We start from the raw sequence: 25,963 nt of genomic DNA on the forward strand, positions 1-25,963 counted from the left end.
AAAACAAATGATTATTGTTTGCTTCTTTTGTTAGAAAAACAAGTAACCAATTAATATTGTGCCATTCCCTCACCCCAATCTTAATTAACCTGTGATAATTAACAAATCATACCACATTAAATGCTTTATAGAAATCCCAGCAGCTCAGCTTTACTGCATGACTTCCACCTTAAAAACAACAACAAAAACCAATGAACTGCGGTGATAAAATGTTGTGCAGTTGTTTGCTGAAGTGATGGAAGCAATGTGAAGATACACAACTTGGCTATCATAGGAAAGATGAATGGATTTTAATAAAGAAGTGACAGCTGAGAGGGCCTCTTGAATTGGGACTCTTCTCATTTAGCAGCAAATTCTCTTGTTGTCTTTTTTTCCCCATTTTTTTTTTTTTCCTTTTGATACATTTCACACTCAGTCAGACAAAATAATCACTTAGAAAATTTCGTAGGGAATCATTTCGCAGGGCTAAGAGGACTGGAACACTCCAAAAAATCTTTCCAGTTTTAAAATATTCTATTTGGACATGCCGATTCACCAGACATCAATAACAATTCTTGCTAAAGTTCTTCTCCTTGTCTCCCTTTTCTTTATGTAGTGAAATCAGCAAGGATGAAATTATCTTACATCAAACAAAGATTGATATGACTTTTAAGGTCAGTTGCTGCAAGGGCAGGATCTGAAAACAAATTAGATGTGATGTACGATGCTTGAAAGGTCAGTTAGAAAGGTATATGCTGCACCCGTTTTACCACGCAACCCCTCGGGAGGTAAACATATCGAATGCTGCAAGGAGACACTGTAATAACGAAGATAATTATGGTAATAGCTAGTTAGGTAATAGAGGCTTAATGAGATCAGAACAAGTGTGTTATTTAGAGGAGAAGAAATCACAATGTATTAAAGGAAAAATAAATTATTGCCATTCGGGTCAATATTTATTTCAAATTGATAGCTAATATGCTTTACTGTATATTTAAAGGGACTGACCAGCAGTCAGTATGTAATCCATAGTATCGCTGCACGGCCACACAGCCCCGAAAGGTGAACCAAGAAGGGAGAAAGATGGGGAGATGCTGAATGAAATGTAGCTGCAATCTACATATTCTGACTCAGCGGGGTGATGAGGAATGACGCGCTCAGTTCTGAGAGATGCATGCTCTCCTTCAGTAGCTTCTCTTACAGAAGTCCCTACAAACAGCCCTAAGAGCAGGGGTGACTCCCCTTTCCACACATATCTTTGAAAAAGCAATAGTCTGCAGTATTCTTGCATACTACTTCATTATGTGCGAATTTCCCAGACAGCCGTCCAGCCTTGCTAATGGAAATAGCGTAAGCCCTAAATTAGTTACCGTCATCTCATTTTCCTCTCATTCGCTTGTATTACAGCCCGGCGCCGCTTCCAGCCCTTCTGAAATCAACGCGTTTTGCTGCTCACGAGCGAAGTGACTTCTGCCATCTAGAGGGTGCTCTGATGAGCGTCATCGAGGAGGAGATAGGCGATCACAGGATTAACAACAGCCATTAAACGCCATTAAAGTTATGAGATTAAACACCAAAATTACAGATTCTAGGGGCAGCACACCTCCTTTTCTCCTCTTTTCATTTGTGCATTTGCTTATGTAAAAATGCACTCGAATGGGAAGATAATTTCTACAGATGTATCTGCAAGTCCTTGCCTTAGCAGCTCCATTCATTCATGAAAGCAAATTAGCTGCCCAGGATAATTATTCTAAAAGAGATTAAAACCCTCTGTTCATCTTCCCCACCCCCCTCCAATGCTATATCAGTTATTCCCATTGTGGTCTCATATTCCTGGATGCCTAAAATAAATGGTCACAACCAGAACAAAATATTCAAGATTAGGGGCATTCATTAAGAAAAGTGTGAATGACACTAAAAGCTGGAAGGCCCTGCAAAAGATCACATTTTCTTCTTTGGTTGTTAGTTTGGTTGTTAGTATGTAGCTATAGTTACAGAATAACGAAAAATTACTTCTCATGCCTTCTTAGGAGGAGAAATGTTCAGTGAAGTGATCATCATGAGTTTTTATCTTAAGCAATCATGCATTTTCCTCTGTGCCCCAGTAACCTGGTGTGAAGGTAACATCTTGGGGGAAAAGAGCAACAAGCAAAGAAACAGTTTGGGAAGACACATCCCTGACTCACTGAAGCTACAAGAGTGGTGCCACTAAATCCCTATCTCTCTCTCTAAGCCAAAATCACACACAAAACCAGCAACCACTTTCAGTAAGAAAGGCATGACCAAGCACAAGGTGGAGCAACACAACCAGCCCACTGGAATGAATGCTCAAAGCACACTAGAAATAAAAATGTGTGCTAAGATAAATGCGTATGTCATCCGAAATCTGAGAAGAAAACTCTAATGAGGTGTGAGACAGTGGCTTTCTTTTATTCCTTATACTATATATCGGGCAACTTGACAAATCAAGTGCACGCCCTCAGAGCTCAAGTTCCACATTTAAACAGTTAAGACATACATATGCAGTACATTGGCATATAAATTATTTTTTTTTCTCTTTTTTTCTAAGAATCCACCTCTGGTGGTCTTTGACTGCTTACTTTCTCCCCATTTTTCCACCAAACCTATCCCTATTGCTAAACCAGCCTGTATCAAAATATATAACATACCCCTCTCATCCTAGGCAAAAGACCATGAATTATATTGCATTGTAAGTGCTCTGAGAGTCTTCCACTCATCTTCATTTAAGTAACTATCTGATGAACTTCATCTAATGACTTCCACGAAGGGATTTCTAGGCAAAATGCTCCAAGGACGTACAGTATCAAAAAGAATCAAAGACAGCCTTGCAACCTTTGTTTCTACTTCTGCCGCATGCCACTTACGATGAGGAGTTAAGTGAAGTAAGAAAATACACAGCATATTTTAGAAGCATATTTCTAGAAATATAGCTGTTGAATTGTTGCATTATGTGGTTAGTTCTTGCTTGCAAAACTGCAATAGCTTTTAGATGTTGCAAATAGTTACTAATTATAAACTAGAAAGCGTGTTGTAAGGCTATTCTGTTTTGACAAGAGACCTTCAGCAAAAGAAACACAACAATGAAATGAGCCCAGCAGGCTTATGAAATATCAAAAGCACCAAAGGGCCTTCACACAAGGCTGAACTGTCTCACTCCGGGGGTAGGCTGGGATGCAACACTAGACATCAAGATACTTCTCCCTATCTTCTGTATCATAGAATGGTCGGGGTCGGAAGGGACCCCGAGGATCATCAAGTTCCAACCCCCAGATCTGTACTAGACCAGGTTGCCCAGGGCTCCGTCCAACCTGGCCTTGAACACCTCTAGGGATGGAGCATCCATAGCCTCTCAGGGCAGCCTGTTCCAGCCCCTTATCTTCCAAAACCTCGCTATATATCATTAAAAGACAGGTTGCCAAACTTACCTTTATCCAGGGATGAGCAGATGTTCAGAGATGATGGCCGAGTGCCGAGTGAGCAAATGTTATGATTTTGGTGCCTACGGATTACTTATAACAGGCATTCTCTTACTGAGCGCGTGCCAGTGAAGAAAGTGCATCCAGAGGGCGATGGAGGAAGACAACTGGATGAAGTAAAAGGCTGTAGGACTGCAAATTGGACTGTTACGGTGCTAGAAGGATGCTAGACTGCAGAAGAGACCGTGGAATAGAAGTTACAGGCATGCATATGTTAATTATTTCGTGGGTAACTGATGAACGTGTTCTGTGTGGAAATACAACGCAGTCTGAATCATATCCCCTTTGGAAATATCAGTGGAAATATCCCCAGCGCTTCCCGGCGCTGCTAATAAACAACACCTGACTTAACAGCAACAAAACTTTGCTGTCGAGTTGCTACGTATCATTTTCTTCGATTCGTAACCAAAGTCTCATTTACGCACAGAAAAAGCGGGCAGCAAATCCCTGCAGCCAGTGAGGGAGGGAGGCGAGCAGCGCACCACAGCCTTCGGGACGGAACCTTCCCGCCTCGCCGCGCGGGACCGTGCGCGCAGCGCACCGCTTCCGGCTTCCGCGCCGCCGTCGGAGCGAGGTGCGCGAGGCGGCGCTGGGCTCGGCGAGGCGGCGGGAGGCGGCGGCGGGCCGGCACGGAAGGTGAACGCCGTGAATGCCGAGCGCCTCGCGTTTGGGGGCCTCGGGTGGAACAGCTGGAAAACGGACAGACTTGTGTGTTTGGTTTAGAGTAGAAAGCTGCGCGCGGAGAAAAGCTCTGATGCAGAAGTGCGGATAGGTCAGGAGCTCGGCAGGATCGTACCTCCTTGGGCTGGGGAAGGGAAGCAGGCACGGACCTGCCACGTCCCGTAGGGGCAAAGGAGCAGGGTAGCAATGTGGCTGTCGCTGCCAACGTACAGATACTGTTAGATTCTGTTGTTAAATCACCATTTGAGCAGTTTGAAAATTAACGCGCAGTCTCACTTTGTACTTCCAGTGTCAGAAATGTCATGCTTCAGAATCATGACACTGCCCAGCAGGCAGCTTAGCAAGACAGCTTGGACTGCATAATGAGACACTTCACTGTGGTGCAGAATGCTGCAGAGCGAGCAAGCTGATTTATGCATGCCATCAAAATCAAATTGTAATATCTGGTCAGAACTGTATGTTCGTTTGTTCAGGGAAGCTGAGGCCTTTTGAAAAGGGATGCTAATTCTTTTAAGTTCAAGCTGCTACAATTCACTGTCTATTGATGCTGCAGCTGTCCTTGCAGCTACCACCATGCACGCCTATGCATCAACTTGATGTTAGGGATGAAGCTGGGAAGAGCAGGAATTGTGGCTCTGCTGTGCAACACAAGATGTGTTGGGGCATCTTGCTAGAGAAGCCAGGTTTTCGAAACACAGCCGCTATACTGAAGTATCAGACGTGGAGCTAAAAACTTGGGATGGCTGAATTTTCACACCACCTGTAAGCATGGGTGGTTTGGTAGGTACAGCACAAAGAAACGCATCTGCCATAGACTTGGGAGTGCCTTTTACAAACAGGTTTAATCAGGCAGTGCTGCTTTTTTCTTTGCATGTTCGTATGTCAGTGGAGAGGTCCTTGCCTCTTCCTGAGCTGCTTTATTTCAATGCTTGCTAAGCAAATAACCCTGCTGCCCCTTTCATTGCCTTGCCCTATCAGCTGTACACATCTTGACTTGGGGGGAACATTTGATTTCATTTGATTCACATTTTTGCGTTTACTCTGTACCTGGTTTAGAATGTGACACCAACAACAGTTACATCAGCAGAAGTGATGGTGAAGATTGAGGCTGAGGAAGGATGCCTGAGTGCCAGCATCAACAAGAGAAATTCTAATGTCAGGCTACACATTTAATCTCTCAATCGTCCATTTCATGAAGTCGGGATAATAATGGATAATTATTATCATTATAATGATAATGATAATTATCATTACCAGAATCACAGAACTGTAGGGGTTGGAAGGGACCTCCAGAGATCATTGAGTCCAACCCCCCTGCCAAAGCAGGTTCCCTACAGCAGGTCACACAGGTGGGCATCCAGGCAGGTCTTGAACATCTCCAGAGGAGACTCCACCACCCCCCTGGGCAGCCTGTTCCAGTGCTCCGTCACCCTCATTGCAAAGAAGTTCTTGTGCACATGATAATAATTAAATTAGCATAAAATCTTCTTGAGAATCAGTGACATCTTTAGAGAAATGCTCATCTCTTCATCATTACTAGTGTGCTAGAACGAGAAATTAGTGGCTGAGACATCCCGTTGTCATCGCTCTTAAAACTAGAATAGTAACATATTGCTTTCGAAGCTTTCACAGAGTGTGCCCTTTGCATTTTTGCAGCAAGCCATGACTCACTAACCTGAAGAATGTTTTTTAGTTCAAGTAGAGAGCTTGAGAAGAGAGAAGTGAAAATGAGCTGAGAATTGTCGTTATTAAACAGGCAATAAGGCAGTCTAAAAGGAGAGGACCATCACAAAAAGTCCCACAAAACACATTATTTCAAAGGCAAAACACTTCAAAGACAGTTAAACACTGAGTCTGGGAAAGCAAAATCCTTTCCAGATCACAGGATTATTCATAGGTCATCACAGGATCCTTCATAGGAGCCAGGAGCCTTTTTCTACATTTGAAAATCTTTCAGGAAAAAAAATGAGTGGAAATGAAACATTCAACAGATAGAAACTCCAAGATCCGGTTTTAGTGCTGGCTATGTCATGCGTGTCCCTGCACATACATGTGTAATTTTATTGCATGCATTCATTATATACCTTTTTCTGTCCCACAGACAGTGGAAAATGCCTAAAAAGAAGACTGGTGCTCGTAAGAAAGCTGAGAACCGTCGAGAACGTGAGAAGCAGATAAGGGCTTCAAGAGCCAACATAGATTTAGCCAAACATCCTTGTAATGCCTCAATGGTAAAATAAACTAAAATATTTTGCATTACAGTACTTGATTTTAAATTATGGAAGACGAATGATAGTACATCAACTATGTATAGTACCACTAGAACAATAGTCTTTACATTTAAGATTATGCTTGTATCAGAGGCAGTAGTACTTGCATGAAAAATTTGGTTCCTAATCAGAACTCAGTTCTGAGTTTTATATGTTCTATGTAGAATAAAAATAATTACCAGTATTTTATTTCTTTTCTTTAGGAATGTGACAAGTGCCAAAGGTGAGCATTTTTCCCCTTCTAAAGGCTAACAGTTTAACATTAGTTTCAAACATTTTACAGGTCTTGTTTTAACATTTTCTTTCCCCCCCCCTCCATGTGCCTAGACGACAGAAGAACAGAGCTTTTTGCTACTTCTGCAACTCTGTTCAGAAATTACCCATTTGTGCACAGTGTGGTAAGTGGAAATAATGAAGGCTATTCTCTGTTTCTTTTGTGTCTTTAAACCCTCTGCAGTTAAGGTTCCTTTGTCATGAAATACTTTTCCAATTTTTAGAGCAGGTTCTTTTAAATCTGTTTTGAATATCCTCCTTAAGGGAATGTTCTTGCTCAATCACACAAACTAATGAACATACCTATGACCCTCCAGGGTTTGCAAGTCTGGGCCATAGGTTTGTCTTCAATATTTGATATTTAGAAGAATTTTACTTATTGCCTATTGGGACTGAGAACATGACTGTTTCCCTAGATTTATGTGGGGGTGCTGTTTCCTAGTGACAACAAAGCTTATAAAGAGCTGACTGCCCAAAGGACACAATAAATACTGCATTTTGGGGATGATATAATTGCTGATTGCTTTAGTATCGATTAAAGCAACATAGTTTTGTAACATAATAAGCTGCTGGTGTCAAGAGGGCTGATGCTTGGAAATCAGATGAGAAGGACACTTAGTGATATAACTGGGTTCTGAATCAGGCTATAACACTCATTTATGCAACTTGCTTGAAAGTGAGGTTAATAATCATTTTGTTTTTTAAAGTCTTTTGTTTTACTGTTTCAACATATCATCACAGATTTTCCATTTTTCATTAAGCAATTTGGCCATTCTGTAGTCTGACACTCAGAGCTGCTGACACCTGCAGCTTGCAGTGCTTTTGTTGGGACCTGCGGTACTGAGCAGTTTTGGAAGCCAGGCTGACTGTGCAGTGGCACTGCGTCATCCTTCATAGGTCTTCCTTCTGTCATTGTGCTGTGAAGTACTAAAAACATTTAATCTGTTTTACAGTCCAAAGTTGACTCCTTGTGCTCAATTTATCTTAATCTGCAGTATGTTTCTGAAAGAAAAGCATTCCTAATGACCACAAAATGATGCTGAGTCCCCTAAGGTTTGCCAAGACAAAGACCATTAGAACTCTTTGGTGCTTAATCAAGTGTAGGTGACAGGCCCCATAAACCAATGTCATCTTTCCCAGAGTAGTCCCTGCAGGATGGGAGCACAGTGTCTGCATCGCAGTGCTCCAGAGCCAGTAATATCCCCACCACATTGTACTGCCCAGCTCAGACCACAAGAGGTCATTCCTCGGTGCCATTGGGTATCTGATTATATCAAAACCCTCCTGCTGATGGTGCATACTGGCATTCAGTTGCATTTGCAGAATAGAGTTTAGTTTTATCAACTCTTGAATAGGTTTGCAGGGAACATCGCCCCTAAGGAGGCAATAATTGAGACACCAAAGGGATCTGTGGTGGGTCAGCATAAACCAGTGGTAAAATCCCAGTGCAATGACCTAGGCTAGCTACAAGTATTTTTGCTTACATATCTACATACCAAGTAAGCATCTTCATGGTAAAGCTACCTACTTTAGGGGAAAGCTATCAGCCTAGTTGCTTGCCTGTGTCAGAGCAGACTTTGAAGTGCAGACTGTGGCTTTTACTCCTGTACAAGCCCTGCATTTAAAGAGAATTATTTTGTCATCTCTAATTTGTTTTGAAAAACAAACAGTACACATTAAAAGCTTAATCATCTAAGTATGTAAGTAATAAATCATCAAGTATGTGTCTTTTTTTTCAGAGGTCCTCAGCCATGCTACTTTTGCGGTGGGACTAGCAGCAGTGTTAAATACAACTTTGAGATGTTGTTCCTTGACTTACATCTTAATTACCTTGTTTTGACATTTGAAATCCTCGTCAATCTATTTAGACTGCTTCAAACTATACAGCAAGACAACTCACTACCTCAATCTCAGCACTTGTACTGAAAACAGACTATAATCCATTTGATCTAAGAAAAATACGGGGGAGGTTAACAAGTTGCAAACATTTGTTTGCATTATTTTTTAACCAGGTATATGACTAAGTACATGTTTGCTTCAATCTCTGTTTTTATATGAGCACTTATAAAACTTTCTATATGTTTTCTTTCTGGTTGCTTGTTACTTTTCTTTTGTTCAGGAAAAACCAAATGCATGATGAAGTCATCAGATTGTGTCATAAAACATGCTGGTGTGTACAGTACTGGACTGGCAATGGTGGTATGTATACAAAATGACAGCTTTTGTAAGTACGACATTCTTCTGTGCCCATCTTTCTCAAACAAGGGAAAACAGGTTTACACAGCGATAGCACATGGTACACTAAGGCTTTTCTCTCATCGTCCCATTACATTACTGAAAATTTCAATTTTTCCTTTTTGGATTGAGTTCCTGCAAACCCTGGCTGGTAGTTTGTTGCCTAGGGCTGAGGAGGCTTCTTAAATGCTATAATTACGTAGTTGATCTTCTGATCTTGCAATTTAACTAAAATGAAAATGCATTAGTTGTATTTCTTAGGAGTTATTTGGTCTTTGCTGTCTGTGGCCCTGATGCTCTAATTTAACATGGTTTAACATCTGAATGAGTATTTCAGCTGTGAGAATTTATAGCCTTTTTTCTTCAAATTGCATTTTTGCCAGAAAATGACAATCATTTATAAAGTTCAGGCTTTAGCTAGAAGACAACTTCCATGCATAAAATTTAAGATACAAATTTTAAAAGGTAAAAACAGAAAAGGAGGGGAAGTGGTTATTTTTCATTTTCTTTAATCCTGCAAAAATGAGTATTGAATTTTAAAAATAAATAACAAAATAATCCTGCAATGGCTTGATTGGATACTGGTTGCTTTGTACTGTCTTGTTCACCTGGAATAAACCCACTGAGAGAAAGGATAGAGAGGTGCATTCAGGGTTTTGAAATACGTCTCTCTGGACACTGTACGAGTCCCAGGATGCTGTCTTTCTGTAATTGCAGGGGGCAATCTGTGATTTCTGTGAAGCTTGGGTGTGCCACGGGAGGAAGTGTCTCAGCACACATGCATGCATCTGCCCTCTTGCAGATGCAGAATGCATCGAGTGTGAAAGAAGCGTCTGGGATCACGGTAGGTTGCTCACAGTTAATGAAAAAAAATCTGAATTGTGCTTTTCCTCTCATGTTTTATAAGTTATTGTAGCTGTATGCTTAGCATAACATTTTCGATATTCAAGATTAGTATGTTTGGTCAAAGCAAGACATTCTCCCCATTTTAATAACAGATCTTATGAAGTGGGGAATGTAAATGTGCCCAAGAACACGTGCTGCTTAACTCAGGGACGTACATGTAATTGTCCCATCAGCCGAATGCTTCACATAATTAAGTACCACATCTGATGGTCAGCATGCAATTTTCTGCCATTCTCACCCCTTTCATCTGCACTAGTTCGGGTATTTGGGTCCCCGTTGCCTGGCAAACCATACTGATCACCATTTGTGGAATCCTTTCAGCTATAATTTCAGCGTGCATCAGAAGTGAAGGGGTGGGAAGGAACAGCACTGGATGAGGGAAGATCTGATACAAATTAAACAACATTAATATGCCATAGTCAAATTGAAAAAAAACTGCTAGTAGTACTTGTTCTATATTTATGCTATCTTGTCCTGTAGGAAATGTGGTATTTTTCAGAGTAATAGCGGATGCTAGTGTCTAATTTAGAACTTTCTCTTAGTGAGTTAGACAGAGGGCAGAACTGGTCTTCAGTTAAAAAAAACAACAACACATAACTGCCTAAATTGTTTGCGGAGCAGAACTTGGTGCCTATGCCTGTTACTGGTTATTTTGCCTTGGTACATCTTCTAGGAGGCAGAATGTTTGCCTGCTCTTTTTGCCACAATTTCCTCTGTGAAGACGATCAGTTTGAACATCAAGCCAGCTGCCAAGTTTTGGAAGCAGAGACATTTAAATGTAAGTTAGCTGTTTGTAGTCTCTTAAAAACAAGGCAGACTCAGATTGCTTCCTCTGTGTTCTGGAATACTCTGCAATGCCTTTTCCAGGTAGGTGATGCCTTTTGCCACTGCTGGAGAAAAGCGCCTACAATCCTGGTATAGAGCCAGAATTAAAAACCTGAACTTCAATAGAATACATGAACTTTTAACTGTGGCCATACATTCGTAATCTAAATCCCATTCTAGCTGTGAAAAAAAGCTCAACTACTTTCCAACATCAAGAAGGTTTTGTTAAAGCACAGATGCTCTAGAAATGTTTAAATATACACGCATTAGCATTTCCAATTCTGTCTTGAAACACAGAGTGCTGATTCCCACTTTTGTCCTGTTCACGTGGAGAACTCACAATACTAATTACTTCAGATACAAAGGATTCATTATCCTAAGTGAAAGGCAAGGTGGAGAAAGTACTTGCATGGAGATTTAAGACAAAATAGTGCTTTTGAAGAGTAACTATTCACTGTAACTTGAAGCTGCTACCAATCCCTGTGTGGTTGCCTTCAATGTGCTCCCTCTAGTGGAGTAAAGAAATCAGTTTGAGGCTTCAAGACAAGTTAGGTTTTGAAAGCACTGATTCTGCTGCTCCTTACAGCTCATGTGCCAGCTGCAATTCTTTCATACAGAAACCTATCTGTACTAATTTATATGCAATAAAATACATTACTTGAGGATGAGATGGAATATATGAAACACCTATGTTTGGGGTTTGTAAGCTCAATGTGTCCTCAAATCTTACTTGAATGAGATAAAATCTGCTGTGGCATTGTTTAAATGGCTTCGTAAATGCTAGTGCTCCTTCTTCTGACACTGAGGGATGAGGAAAAGAAGGAAAATCCCTTTATACCAAGCTGATTCTGGAATTTCTGTTTTCTAATATTGTAAAAATCAAGAAACAACTACACTTTCTCCCTTTTTCAACTTACAGTTTTTGTGTCCAATTGCTTTACTACAGGAAGACTTGAATTCAAAAAACCTAGTCAGATAGAGTTAAAAATACATATACTGGATGGTAAAATGAACGATTCAGGTTTCCAAGAGGTATTAAAAATAAATACCTTGAATTTTTATATTATTACATACTTCTTTCTAAAAGGTGTTAAAAAAAAAATCACAGATCTACAGTTTCCAAGTGATGAGTTTTACATATTTTTTTTCCACCAACAGGTGTTTCCTGTAACAGGCTTGGGCAGCATTCGTGCCTGCGTTGTAAGGTAAAGATGACTGCAAGTAGCAACAGTTTTAGACTTGTTCTCCTCAGCCTTCAGGGATGGTACCAAGGTCATGTCTTCCTCTGCATGATTTTAAAAAAACATTATACTTTTGATATTCATTTCTGAAGCTTGGGGGTAGATTTACGCAGGTCAAAAGGGCTGTTACTTATATTTGCCTGTTACCACAAGCAGTTGTGCACCCTCATGCCAGGTGAAGTCATTTGTTATTTGTCTGGCTCTGTGTTTAAGTCGGGGCTGTACCATATTAGGACCTTTTCAAATCCAAGTCTTTGGAATGTGTTTTGATCTAGCATAAAGCTAATACAGTTCAATTCTTTCAAACAGTCAAGCGATGATCCAGCCAGAAAACACGTCAGCATGGTTAAAAAAATTATCTCCAATTTTACACGTGCACAGACTAATTTGTTAAAAACCAGACTTTTGTTTTTACACAGTCAGAAATCATGTTGCATAAGATGTTCCACCTGATTCACCATCAGCATTGCCCAGATTTCCCCAGGTGCTGGTTTGTTGCCTGCTCTTGTTTTTCTTGCCCTCCATTTTTTTTTTGCCCTTCATTCTCCATCACAGCAATTTTATCTTTCAAATTATTCATTTCTCCATGTGTCTTCACCAGCATCCTAGTGCTCAAGACATGAGATTCCAGTCTCTAATTCTTGCCTTCAGGTCACTGCATAGTTACATTCTGACATACACCTCCAATTGTATGTTACTTAAGCTTGCCAAGTTAAACCAAAGTTTGCCAGACCCCTTGTGGGCAGCACTGTAATCCAGTCCTTGAATATGTTACTTTTTCAATCTGCTTATCAGCACCCGTATGCAGTCTTCTCCTGAGATAACCCTGAAACTACATTTAACACGATAGTTCAACTTGGTAGATGGCGTGCAGATTTCCCATTCAGCTGCAGATAAGAGCTCGATAAAGTTAATCCCATCCAGAAAATCCTGCTGCTGTTGGACACGTTTTCACTGGCTTCTTGCTGAACTGTGTGCTTCTGTGATTAAAATATGTAGCCTTTTCATTGTCTTTTCACCCTGCAGGCTTGTTTTTGTGATGATCATGTGCGAAGTAAAGTTTTTAAGCAGGAAAAGGGAAAAGAACCTCCTTGCCCTAAGTGTGGCCATGAAACTCAGCAGACAAAGGATCTGAGCATGTCAAGTAAGCCTGCTTTCCTACCTAACAAACTGTACAGGCACCACCAGTGATTACTTCTCTGTATGGGAACAATGAGAGAACATAGTTATCTTCATCTGTTTTACAAAGCTTTGATGCATCTCTTCTTGAGGAAACATTGTGTTTCATAGTTCTAGAAGCGAGCATCAGGATCTGTTAATCATTAATGGATTTTGACACAGTCAAAGCTTTAGTTTGAGATTTCAGTCGTGGAAGAATTACAGTCCCCACTTAGACCTTTATTTCATCTACCAAAAAATGGCTGATGAATACGTAAGTGTCATTTGGTGACATACATTTTATCTACCTCTTAACTGCACTTTAATAAATCAGAATATGTGCCATGTCTGCAGAGCACATCCAATTACAACTTTTCTTGGCTAGAGTACTGAAGGCATCCTAAAACCTTTATCATACTCTGGAGACAGTTATTGATTGTGCAAATATGGCTGCACAGGAAGAGACTGCTTGTAGTGGAAAGGTTTTGTTGGAGCACAGATTTAATCTGAAAATGTCAGATTTAGAAGAAGGTTGAGTAGTGAACAAAGATGGAAAAGAAATGTCAGATATCCGCTCACATTGCTGTTGACGGGTGAGAGCATGATGGTTTTTCTCTCTGCCTACAGCGCGCTCCTTGAAGTTTGGCCGCCAGACTGGAGATGAAGATGCAGATGGAGCTTCTGGTTATGATGCCTACTGGAAGAACCTCTCCTCCAGCAAGGCTGGAGATGCAGGTGATCGTGATGATGAATACAATGAATATGAAGCAGAAGATGACGATGAAGATGATGATGGAGGAGGGAAGGATTCTGATACAGAGACCACAGATGTATTTGGCAATTTGAGTTTAGGGAGGACTTATGCTAGTGGGTATGCACATTATGAAGAACCTGAAGATTAATTTGAGTATGCTAGTGAGCTAGAGCTTTTGGAGAGGTTGCACCGAGCAGATGCATCATTGCTGAGTTATATACATGCCAGTAGGATAATTCGATCAGGTACTTAACATATCAGAGGTTGACCATAAAGTCTGGCACATCTATAGTAGCTGTAGGTGAGACTTGTTGATATAAACCATTATTGGGTTTTGAACTTGGGGGAGAAAATGTTGGGGGAATATTTTTATTCCCCTGACCACCTGAAGTGGTGTTGTCTTTCAGTTACTGAGTGTAATGGTTTAACGCCTTGTTTCCATTTATGCATCAGAAATTAAGTTATTTTTACAGTATTTGTTAACTAACTTCGTAAAATCCGTGTATTGTTGGGCTGCAGACTGCATTTTTGGGGGCCAGCGCAATAAAAGTCAACTGCATTCTCAAATGAGTTGTCTCTAAATACTGATGTCTATAAATAGTTGGAAAGCAGGTTGTACACAAAGTGTAAGCTGAAATTTAAAGTAACTTTGTAGTTTATGTAGGTAAGGCAAATCAGTGTGCTTCTCTAGTTACTTGAACATGATCTTTCTGATAGTTTTTAGTATAAGAAAGAAATCAATGGGGTTAATTTGAATTCATTACAAGCGCTCCCCAGATAATCAAAAGTTTTTCTGCAGCACGAGTGTTGGTGCCACTAAAGTCTGCACAATTTCTCATTAGACCAAAAGGAGACTGCTTTATTCCGTGCGTAGCATTCAGCTCACTTTCTTGCACATAGTATGAAAGAAAAGGGAAACAAACCCCATGTATGAATTGATAAGCTGAAAACACAAGTGTCCGTGGTTCTGTGCAGATGTACAAGTCATCGGCATGCCTGAGCTGAGGTGGCAATGCTCGCACAAGTGTTTAAAATGATTCTAATTTCTAAGTCAGCGTACTCACTTGTAGTTTCCTCCTGCAGGGGAACACTGAGAAGATAGTGACTTGAACAGCAGGCAGATCAAGAAGATAAAAAGGCAGCTATCTAAAGCATTACTCCAGTTTTCTAAATGCCATGCTTGAGCGCAAAGGAACTAGTCCTTGCAATCTGTCAAACATCTGAACCAACAACAGAATGATCTCTTGTACTTTCTCTGTTGTTCCTCACTCAAACAGCTAAGGACATGGCTTGATAGAGCATATCCTACTGAGGATAATTTTTAATGTTAGGATTGCAAAATGAGTGCTTCCTAACTAAGTAGTACTGAGGAGTCTGGCTCTCATACCGAATGCATAAAAGTCGTGAGTTGGAGTGCATTCGAAAGAAAAACAAACTGACAAACAAGGCAACTTGTTTATGACAACTGAAAGAATACAAACTGTGCTAGGGAGGGAGCAACAGATCACTGCTTTTTAAGTGCTTCCCTTCAGAAGCTGAGAGGAAACCAGCAAATACAGTGCCTAAAAGCCAGCTCCTCTTCAGAAAAATGACAGCTAGGTTTATATACTAGCAAAGACCTGCCCGTCTTGTATTCCGTACCTGACAGGGGGCTTGATTAGTCTTGGCTGCATAACCAAAGTTGAAGAGATGGAAACAGGGCTCTTGCTAGTCCAGCAGCGGTTACCAGTTTGTGAAACTGGCACCTGAGATAGAGTTTGTGATCAGCTTCATGTGGTCCAAAAACTTCCACAGTTGAGTCCATCTGCCAGTGGTCAGTTCCAGAAACAATCACTTTTTAGCTTGGCTAATATATCAAATACAAAATAATCTTATGTCACTGCAATGTCTTATATAGGACCAAGAAACAAACGTGCCTTTCTGAACACATTTAAAGTATAGCTGCTTGTGTGCGATTTGTTAATATCATTGCTTAACTGCACAAAATTCCATTTTAATGTTCTTGGCTCCTGAATTAGGTTTTTTCCCCATATGAAATCTGTTGCCGTCATTGGCTCTGCCAAAGGCTGATGATGTAACAGAATTAATCATCATAATCAGAGTAAAGAATTATTAATTTTCTCATTGAAGTGCCCTTTCTGTGCCAGTTTTTTGAGATCAATCCTCCAGAGTTAATGCATGTTCCTATCATACTGCAGTAAGAGAAGGCCGCGGCACAGATGTTCAGGATACCTGCTGTAATTTAGCAAGGTCACCGCTCAGTGGACAGAGGCATTTATTTGCAGTTTGTCTTCGGACTGCTCTTCATATCACTCAACTATGAACCAGACTGGAAACAGAGCCGAGGTATTAGAACTGTGGTAGTTGGCCTTTGAAGGGTCAGAACAAGCCATTGTAAGCTGCTTTAAAGTAATCCGGTAGATTCAAGGTGGAAGAGACAAACACGACTGCATTTTGTACTGAGGGGGTTGGTCATTCACAACGGGACAGGCAGGATGTGATGCTACAGGTTGCACTTTTTCGTCCTCATCTGTTTATTCAGTAGGGTTTAAGAGCGCGGGAATAAGCACTTAGAGCTAAATTTCACACAACTGCATCATTTTAGTTTGCAGCTAAAAATACTGTACTATATATTGTGCCCGTGGTCCCTGAAAAAAAACAAGAGTTCTGGTCACCTCTGTAAGCTCCTTCCTGGCATTGCAGTGTGTTACAATGGTGACATCGCCAGCTCTGGGAGTCGTTTGGTCAATCCTGTTGCAGTTACTGGTTTTGTTTCCAGCAAGTTGATGTGACGATCACTGTAATGTACCAAACAGTTTCAATTGCCAGCTGAAGAGACAGCAGCAGGCATGCTGCAGAGAACCAGAGGATGACATTCGCAAGTGCTTGAAGTCCTATCTCTTGAGCCAGCCTAATCAAGGTCCTGAGCCCATTTCTGGAGGAACCAATGGCCATGCTCCCATTTATTCAAGCGGGAGCAATTTAATACTCTTCAGTATGTCCAGTTCATCTCAAATTGCCAACAGGTGACAAGGAACAAAGCGCAAGGATAAGCTTAAATGAAGAAGATGGAACGAAGCTTAACATGAGATCTATGTGCTATCATCACATAAACCTGTGAGTCGTAAGCTTTAACTGTTCTAATGAGGTGTTTTAAAGATTGAAGGAGGAAGCTGTTTGTAGCCAGAAGAGGTGGAATTCTGCGAAGTATTTAACAAGATGTGGAAATGTAATTATTCATCTCCTGAAAGTCTACGGGTAGCCAATAAATATTTGCTAAAAGCTCAGGGCAATTAGGGGACAGACAAATTTTATCATCTCTGCTTTGTAGGTATGTAAATAGAAAACACAGTAATTAACAAAATCACAGCCTGAGTGATCCAGTTGGCAACAGCCCTCAGCAGCTTGGCCTCTCCATCTCATACAAGGAAACTCTAGAGTAAATATATTTTATAGCTAATGACACTTCTTCATTAAGTTTACGTGTACTGTAATTAGCTACCATACATCTGAAATTTGAAGCTGAGTCTAGTTTTCTCTTTTAGCTTCCATAGTCAAAATAGCCATAAAAAAAATAAAAGCCAAGAGAATGTCACAGACATGAGAATCTTTCCATGAAAAAGCCATAGGTTTCCCTTTGCTGAATGAATGATGGGCTTACAAGCCTGTTCTTTATCTTCTGCAGCTATTTGCTTGATTAAATACTGATGCAATTTGGAGGAAAAAAAGAATTTCATTTCAACCTCTCACCAGATGAAGCTGCCCATAAAAACCCAGCTTTGATGTTTGTTTACAGCAATCCTATTTTTAAGTATCTTTTTTTTTTTTTTTTTTTTTTTTTTTTTTTTTTTTTTTTTTTAAGAAAAACATCTGTGATCCTTTTGTAGCTATCTCTATCCCCCCCATTCTTCAACACTGAAATGTTTGCTACATTCTTTTTAAGCCCAGTTTTGGAGCCATACGGTGATTTTTCCAAAGGATTCCCCAGCCTTAACAGGCATTGGAAATTCATTTCAGTTTCCTTCTGAAATGATAAATACTGAGTGCTTACAAGCTTAAGTATCATTCTGATTTCACCATGATGTTAGATGACACCTTCTCAAGCTTTTAAGATTGATTTTCACTTTACAGAACCTCTCTTTTTTGAGAACTAGAATACCGAAGACCTGTCAGATTTCTTCAAGAAGGAATACAAACATTTTCCTGCTACAGCTGCCCAATGGTCTTCCTGCTATTTTATTTTTGGCACTAAGAAGTTAATTCTCTTGAAAGACCATCACTGTTAGTCGGGCACGTAACCCTTGGGCTGCCTGCAGCCCGATTTGAGTTCAGCACTTGATTTGGATAGCAAAGACAGTGACGAGCCCCTTTGAGATTTTCCCATCAGCAGGAGAGACGTACAAGGTCCTCAGCCTTGATATCAGCATCCATTTGAAATGCTGTGCTCTTCTGCCAGTTCAAGATGGTAACAACTGAAATGTGACCTTACACTAGATTGCTTTGGAACCCAGCAGAAATTCAAATCCTGCAGCCTGTACAAGCCTTGAAATGTATCTTAGCTGGAAAAGCAACTCCTACTAAGGTGAATCCCATTAAGTTGGCATTTTGCCCTACGGACAACAGATTGCATCTGCAACTTTATACAAAGTATTTATCATTACTTTTCCCTTGTTAAAACAAATGAACAAAATCTATTGAGCGTGGCTTAAAGTGAGAAAAAGAGACAGCATCAAAAAAGTAAATAAAGATGTAAGAATATCAACAGCTGAAAACCAAAGCCATGTTGAGCACACTGGAACAGAGGGTTGCAGAAACAATACCATATGCTCACAAATAGCTTCTCCTGCACCATCCTTTTAAGTCTGGAAGCACAGGCCAAAGACGCATTATACAGAGTTTAACCTTGGGGCTTATGTTTGCCAAAGCACTATCAGTTCCAAGGGAAGTTCACAGGAAGCACTGCACAGTATTTTAAGGGACATTTAGCACATACAAGCACCATGACTGGACTTGAAACATAAAGAATAATTTGGAAGCTAGATGATAAATTACACTCCTTGCATATTTTCCCTGCTTGCTTGACATGACATATATTTCAAAGTAAGATCCCATCACGACATTTACATACCAATGCTGCACAAACATACTCCTCTGATCTGCCACAAGAAATGATTCCCAACCAGATAGTGCCAGCATAAATCATAGAAGGTACCTCCTGAGTTTATCACACTTTTAAAGGAACACTCTTCTTTTGTCAAACACTTCACAGAGCCACCAGGACATTCACAGTTTAAGAAACCTTTCCAGCAAAGGACATATCTGACCTTAGCTTAAGTTAGTATGTTCTAGTCAGCAGAGTGGACCCACACCCAAACAGTGCTGGTACTAGAATGCAAATGCACACCTACCATTCCCTGGACTCCTACATGGCTGCTGCACCACAGAATGCTCAGATCTCACCCCAAGCTCAGCCATAGGACTGCCAGATGCAGAAACAGGAACCTCACGTGGCCCAGAGTAGCCACCCTTAAAAGCATTAGTGCTTACACACATACAAAGCTTTACCACCAGCTTTCCCCCCACCTCCCCATGCCTGCAAAGCACCTCTGCTCATTGCCACTTGTAGAGAGTTACACCAGCACTTACCTCTGGGGAAAACAGCTCTGGAACAGGACCTCACATAATGCTCCTCTGGATCAGAGAACTCTCAGGGCTTCCTAATGCCCTGCTCCCACTGTTTATAACCTTCCTCCTCACCTGCTTCCTCAGGGCCTGCTCTGATAGGCAAGCTGAGCAATGTCTCTCTGCAGCTTGTCTCCAGCATCAGCAAGCCCTGTAATTACCCCAGCCTACTTACTTTCTTACATTGTATCTAAAACGAATTTGCGAATTATACATATTTTCTACTGACCCTAGATGGTGATTCACGAAAATACTAATACTTGTTACAATGCCTTCATAATATATTAATGTGACTATCTCAGAACCAAAATGTAACCTCATGGTCTTTTATATGCTGTAATTTTTCTTTGGGAGTTGAAAGAAACATTACAGCTGTATCAAAGTATTAAGAGCAAAAATGAACCACAGCGCATACAATGACACTTAAACACGTCTGAAAATCTTTGCCCCATTGGAGATTTTTGGTTCTCGTGTGCTCAGTTTGCTCCCAGCTTTATACAGAACGTTAAAAGGTCTTCCCACTTGCTCTGTTGCTGGCCTCGTAAGCTGCAGCCCAGCAGGGGAGCACATCCTGGGGTGACAGATGCTTCTGGAGCTGACAGAGAAGTGCCATTCGTACCAATCAGTGATCTGACCCGCGAAGCTGCAGGACGTGCAATTCTTTTTCCAGCCAAGCTCAGCTCCTTTGGTGAAATATCCTGAAGTGAAAACAAAAGCCAAATGATCTGTTGTGCTCTTTACTGCAGTAATTACAGTGTTGGCATTTTGAGGTATATGGAATGCTGTCAAACTAAATTTAATAAACCATGTAAAGGATGGGTATTGTGTAGATTTTCCTGAATCTGCTTATTCCAGCCACTAGCTCCCTGGTGCATGAGACTCCATGGGCTGTTATACTCATCCCAGTCCTTTCACCTCCTGGTAAAAACCCCGCTGCCACCTACTCCCTGTTAGATTACCTTGAATTGAAGCTTGATACCCAGGAAGCATTGACTGTGCTAGGATGAAGCCATGAAGTTTGTAGGCTGAGTAAGTGTGGTCTTCAGACACTTTGGCTAAGCTTGTGGGAGTTCCTGGGGTTGTTTGTTGGCTGCCAGCTGTGGGGTTCAGTCATCTGTAGGCTACACCTGGGGATCACACCTTTGTTTTCCCTGTTCTTACATGTCAGTGCTCCTTCTGGCACCGATACTGATCATTTAGTGCTTCAGATTTTGATGTCCTGTGGGTTGATTTTGCAGCATGGGAAGTGACAGAGAGCCCAAGAATAATTTGCTTTTATTTACACATCACTGGCAGCTGGGAGCAGCAGAAGGCAATTCCTAGCTCAGCAGTCTCAGCCCAGCACCAGCGCCTGATTTCCAGGGAGCCATTTCTGCCTGAAGAATTGAGTCTAATCAAGGCCCAAGGCAGAGAACACACACTCCCACTGCTTGCAAAACCGTCTTCTCCCTCAAGCAATGCCTCCCTGCACAGAGCCTAGCAGACCAAAGCTAGTGGCACCCTATGTGAAACTAAATAGAAAGAGCAGTACAGAAAGCCTTTTGCATGCTTTGTTTTCCTTGTAACAAACAACAGAATTTCTCAGCTCCTGAAATACAAAATTATTGAATATTTGCAGAAATAGTATTAGTGGTTATGGGCTAAAGAAACCCTAATTTAAGGTTCTGGACAGATTGCCTTTTTGTTTAGTGTAGGGAATAAGCAAAGGATAAACATCCACCTATCCTTTAAACAAAGGGAACAGTGCAATCACAGTGCTGAGACACAGTGTTGTCTTCCAGCAGTTACTGCTCGAACAACAAAATACATCTCTTCTAAGTGACCAATCTTAAAAAAGGTTTTCCAAACTCAGCTTTCACAAACAGTGAGAGACCTCCAGTGCCATCTCCATGATGCTTCTGGTACCCTAGCTGAGCTGTTTGCTTTTGCAACCACGCTCTGCAGGGAAAAGCAAATGCATGCAATGCTTGACTGAAGGAAGGCCTTTTTGCATTTTGGAAGACTGAGCGGAGGTGGCAGGGGGAGGATTTCCCAGGTCTGCTGTATATGTTGAGGTGTGAGAATTGTATGCCTTCCACAATTGTTCAGATTAATCCTGAGATATGACTGCACCAGAGATCCCTGCTCTATGTTCTTATTCCCACCACGGACACAGACATTTTTAATTTCACTCTTGCGTTCTGTTAGCCACCATGAATTTTTCCATCATGGCCAAAAGGGTGAAGGTGTTTTTCCACCTGTGCCTGTAAGCCATACAAACTCTAGCCTTTGGTATAAATAAACCTGAGTGACAAGATCCAGCAGATCTGCAGAATTTTCTGCCTTTACTACCATTGCTACTCCACACGCTATAGAGTTATCAGCATAAGACTAATAAAGCAGAGAGTTCTATAAAAGTGGGAAGTGAGTCATTGCAATTGCTTCAGGCAGTGTAACCTACTTCTGCATTCAGACACAGATGGGAAAGATTTATTCATTGTCTCCATTTTAGGTGCCTGGAAAGAAAGGCAAAGCACAAAAGGAATCTTGCTTCCTCTCCAGTTTGTCCTCCCCTTCAACCCCAGCAGCAAAAAATAACAAATCAGTTTCCTTTAAAGGAGAGGGATCTCAATGGGACTGCACTGCAAGGCAAAATAGAACTTCATTAACTAAAATTATGTTGCAGTTTAGGGGGGAAGCATAACAGTCTAAAGACATTGTGAATTTCAGAAACCCAGAATATAATCATTTTCAGATATATTTCATATTTATTAGATCAGGAAAATGTGTTACTTTAGAGATAAGGCAAAAGTTTTCATAGTGAGAGATGTTTTCTGGCCTCCCTCTGTTCTAAGTAATGTAGCACCCAAGGGTTCTGCTTGTTTATTAAAGCCATCTGGTTTATTTCCAGAATAAAAATAAAAAAACAAACAAACAAAAAAACCCGCCTTATAAAAATGTATGGCAGAACTGGAAGGACAGGGTTATTTAAGTGTGTGCGATGGCTGGGCTCTGGCCCTCCCCTCTCTGAACGTGGCTGCTGCTCACACTGGCAGCTGAGCTAACTCCTAGAGCTTTACTGAGTGAGAGGCGTGGAGTGTATCCACTGTGCAGTTCACAAGTCTGGTTTTAGCTTGTGCAAACAAACCTGAACGAGCTGTAAAGCAGGATCAAAACGACCTAAACCCGCTGGATGAGCTCTCAGCTGCCTGAGCCCAAAGTGCCCCAGCAATAGGCAGAAACGACGCCAGGTAGTGGGACACACTTTGGGTACATCTGTATGGGGCGACATGGGCCCGAGGTGCCCAAGATCTGATAGGGTTCTGACTTGTGTATGTTGCTGCTTTCTGCCCCAAACCTTACCCAACTGGATTCTAAGAAATTGTGTTATTTGCCTGGCACATTTGAGTACCCACTCTATCTGTCACCAATGGAAGGTGCAGTGCTTCTGCACACAGATCGTGTTGTGCACGGTAAGGCCAACACTGTCAACACCTGACCTGATGTTGTAAGGCTGCAACCGTGACTTCTAGACCTACTCACAGCAGGAAAGGAAGCCTTGGCCAGAAGAGCCCAAGCCAGACAGGATATGCTGTGCCTCAGCACCAGCAGGAGAGGAGACCAGAATGCCACACCCCGGGAACATCAATCTTAGAGCACAAGCCACACGATTGCCCTCCAGGAGTGCTTTGAACACATCAGATTTTGCAAGCATCATACTTACCGTGCCTGTAACGTGGTGATCACCTGGGTCAGTGCCCAGCTGAGGCACACTAATCTTAACAAGCTCCTTGCTATGCTTGGGTAAGACTCCTTACTAGGGCAAAACTCCTGATCCAGCATATCTTTTCTTGAATATACAGTGAAGAGAGAGTCCATACTCTGGGCAACTGCTGCTTAAAAATTCATCTTGTTTTTCAAATCCCATTATGTCCAGTGTGGAGGGAAAGGCAGAGAGGTACCTAACAGTCTTCAGATGTGTTTCAATTCTCTTGTCATTTCATGAAACCTGAAGCCAGAATACTATGAAAAGTGCATTTGAGGTTTGAGTTTTCTTTCTTTTCAACAGCCCACTGCCTGCTTTTTATGTTTACTGAGCTTTTGACTGTAAAAATATAGCTGCAGCACACGGTTGAGAGATTTTTCTCATTCTGCAGTCTCTGTCACAAAGGAATTCCTCCTCCAGACTCCTTTGCCTTCCATTCTGAGCTCCTCAGAGACCTCTGGTGCCATCCCTGGCAGCAGATCAAGGGGAAACAGCTTCAGTAAAAGCTCTCATTGTACCAACAAAATATCATTGATCAACCATGTTCAGTGCTGGCAGCTTTTTGAATCTGGTGTTTTTTAATGCTCAGCTTCTGCTTTCATTCAAGTTTTAGGTATCCTATGTAAAGAAAGCCTCCTGAGAGGTTGGTTTTTTTTTCTTCTTTTTTTCTGTTGTTGTTGTTCCATCCTCTGAGTTGAATTTGAAACAAAAACCTGCAGCTGAGTAGCCCTGAAAACATCAGTCCAAATCCATTTCAGGCCAAGCCTGGCAGGCCCTTTTCCTGCCCTTCAAGTCTGTAGGGAAGGCAGAAGAAAATATGCTGAAGCACCAGCTGAACAGTTGAACACCTGGCAGAGAGAGCTGCTCTGCTCAGAAGAGCAGCCACAGCACAGGCAGTCAACAGCTGCAGGAGAAAGGCAGTGACATCAGGATGCACTCCATTGAAAACTGGTAATTGATCTGTTCTGCCAGGACAGACTGAAACACCATGCTTCTGCGCTGGAGCTGCAAGCAAAGCGGGAATGACTGACTGTTAGGAACACTATTTGCAGAATACCAATGCAGTGCCCTTTCTCCACTTAATAGAAATTCCATGTTCTTCATAGTGTAAGTGTCTGTGCAATCAGAATAAACCAAAACTCGTTCAGAAAGCTATAGTAAATCCCAGCACTGAGAAAGGTATCCCCCACATGAGATCAGGCAGCCTTTTAGGAGTCCCCAGTTTGCTACGCTGCTCCTGTATCTGGTTGAAATTCTCCACACAGGCATCTGAGCTGCCAGCGGTTCAGAGCATTGGACACACAGGGCTGGAGAAATCCATGTTGGTGGGACAGACCCTGTGGTCAAACTCAGGGCAATCCTTTCAACTCAACTGGAGATATTCTGGATTTATATCTACATGCTGGCAGAGCTCAGGCTATTGCAGCGAAAGATTCTGATCTTTCTTTCATCCCCATGGGATACCGACTTCAGTAAAATACTCCATGCTTCATTTCCCAGTGTTGCAAAACAACTTAATGGATCATACACTTAGGGGAGCGTTTCCCGTCTAACTAGCTAACATTCTACCTCTTGTAGCACCAAAATGTCAGTGGCTTTAGCCTTTTCAAAGCATTTCCTCCAAGAGCACACAAAGTAAAAAGGCAACTTGCAGACTTCTTTAGTTAAGTCCAACCTTATGTCATCTTTGAGGGTGGCAGAAGGGTTACACAAAGCCCCCTTCACTTACCTTCCCTCTGAGCACTTAGCCCTCGATGACTGACATTTTTTGTTTAGTGTGGCCCTGATCCTCTTCTTGCTAGCACAGGTATCAAGCACAAAGCTTTGCTATAGCTGACGTCAGTGGCATTTTATCAGCCAAACAGCAGACGAAAGTGCAGATACAGCTGACAGAGGAGGAAGGTTGTGCGAGCAAAAATATGCATTTGCTGTTACCAAAATGGAACTTATGCTTGTCTATTTGCAGCTACAGTCCTTTAAGGCATTACAGAACCCTGTGATAACCTAGATGTTAGAGACAGTATAATCACTTAGAGACTTAATGTGCACAAACACATATAAAATTATTGTTTGCATTATTCCTGCACAGTCTTTGTACCGTATTACTGCATAAATCAGATCTATTTTACTTTCGTTTGCTAACCATGGTACTCTTTTTGAAGCATCTCAGTGAATGAATATGTATTCCATATCTTCACAGCCTTAAAACCAATTTACTTGTATATTCACGGAAACATCTCCAAGAATTTTTTTGCTACAAAGCATATTATTCAAGACAGAAATGGAGGATTTGATGGCTGAGGATATGATTTCCAACCTGTAAGATGCATGACAAATCTGAGTACAAAGAGGCATGTCAGAGAAGAACAGCAAGTCTTAACAGGAAAACTCAAAGCTTATATATAGGTCCTGCACAATTTTGGGGGCAGCTGCAGTCCTCTGAAGATCATAATCTGTCCTGTCTTGCTCCTGCTGGTACCGAAGAGCATATGGCAGCCTTTGCATGGATGAGACACCACAAGTCATATCCACGCAGAAACCAGGAGAAAAATCAGCGGGATCATTTGGAGCATATGGATCCAACGAGGCTTGAAAGCCTGCCTGAGTGGAGGGGTAAGGCATGCTCAGCTGGTAGCGAACGGCTGTGTTTCTCAGAGAGGATAATCCTGCAAAAAGTGGGATGGAAACTGGTGTCTCCCAGAGGGATAACACTCATG

At 41.5% G+C, this 25,963-nt stretch overlaps 1 protein-coding gene across 1 annotated transcript; it reads left to right on the forward strand.

The window, feature by feature from the left end:
- Positions 1-6,268: 6,268 nt before the first annotated feature.
- Positions 6,269-13,967, forward strand: ZNF330 (zinc finger protein 330; the record flags this gene model as incomplete). The annotated part of the gene is made up of 9 exons (XM_079535052.1): positions 6,269-6,388; positions 6,631-6,650; positions 6,755-6,825; positions 8,820-8,899; positions 9,653-9,779; positions 10,515-10,619; positions 11,825-11,871; positions 12,934-13,051; positions 13,693-13,967. The coding sequence occupies 9 exons, from the start codon at positions 6,269-6,271 to the stop codon at positions 13,965-13,967; spliced, it is 963 nt and encodes a 320-aa protein (XP_079391178.1).
- Between the last annotated feature and the right edge of the window lie 11,996 nt (positions 13,968-25,963).

Source organism: Tetrao urogallus, assembly GCF_951394365.1.
Source record: "Tetrao urogallus genome assembly, chromosome: 4".
NCBI lineage: Eukaryota > Metazoa > Chordata > Aves > Galliformes > Phasianidae > Tetrao > Tetrao urogallus.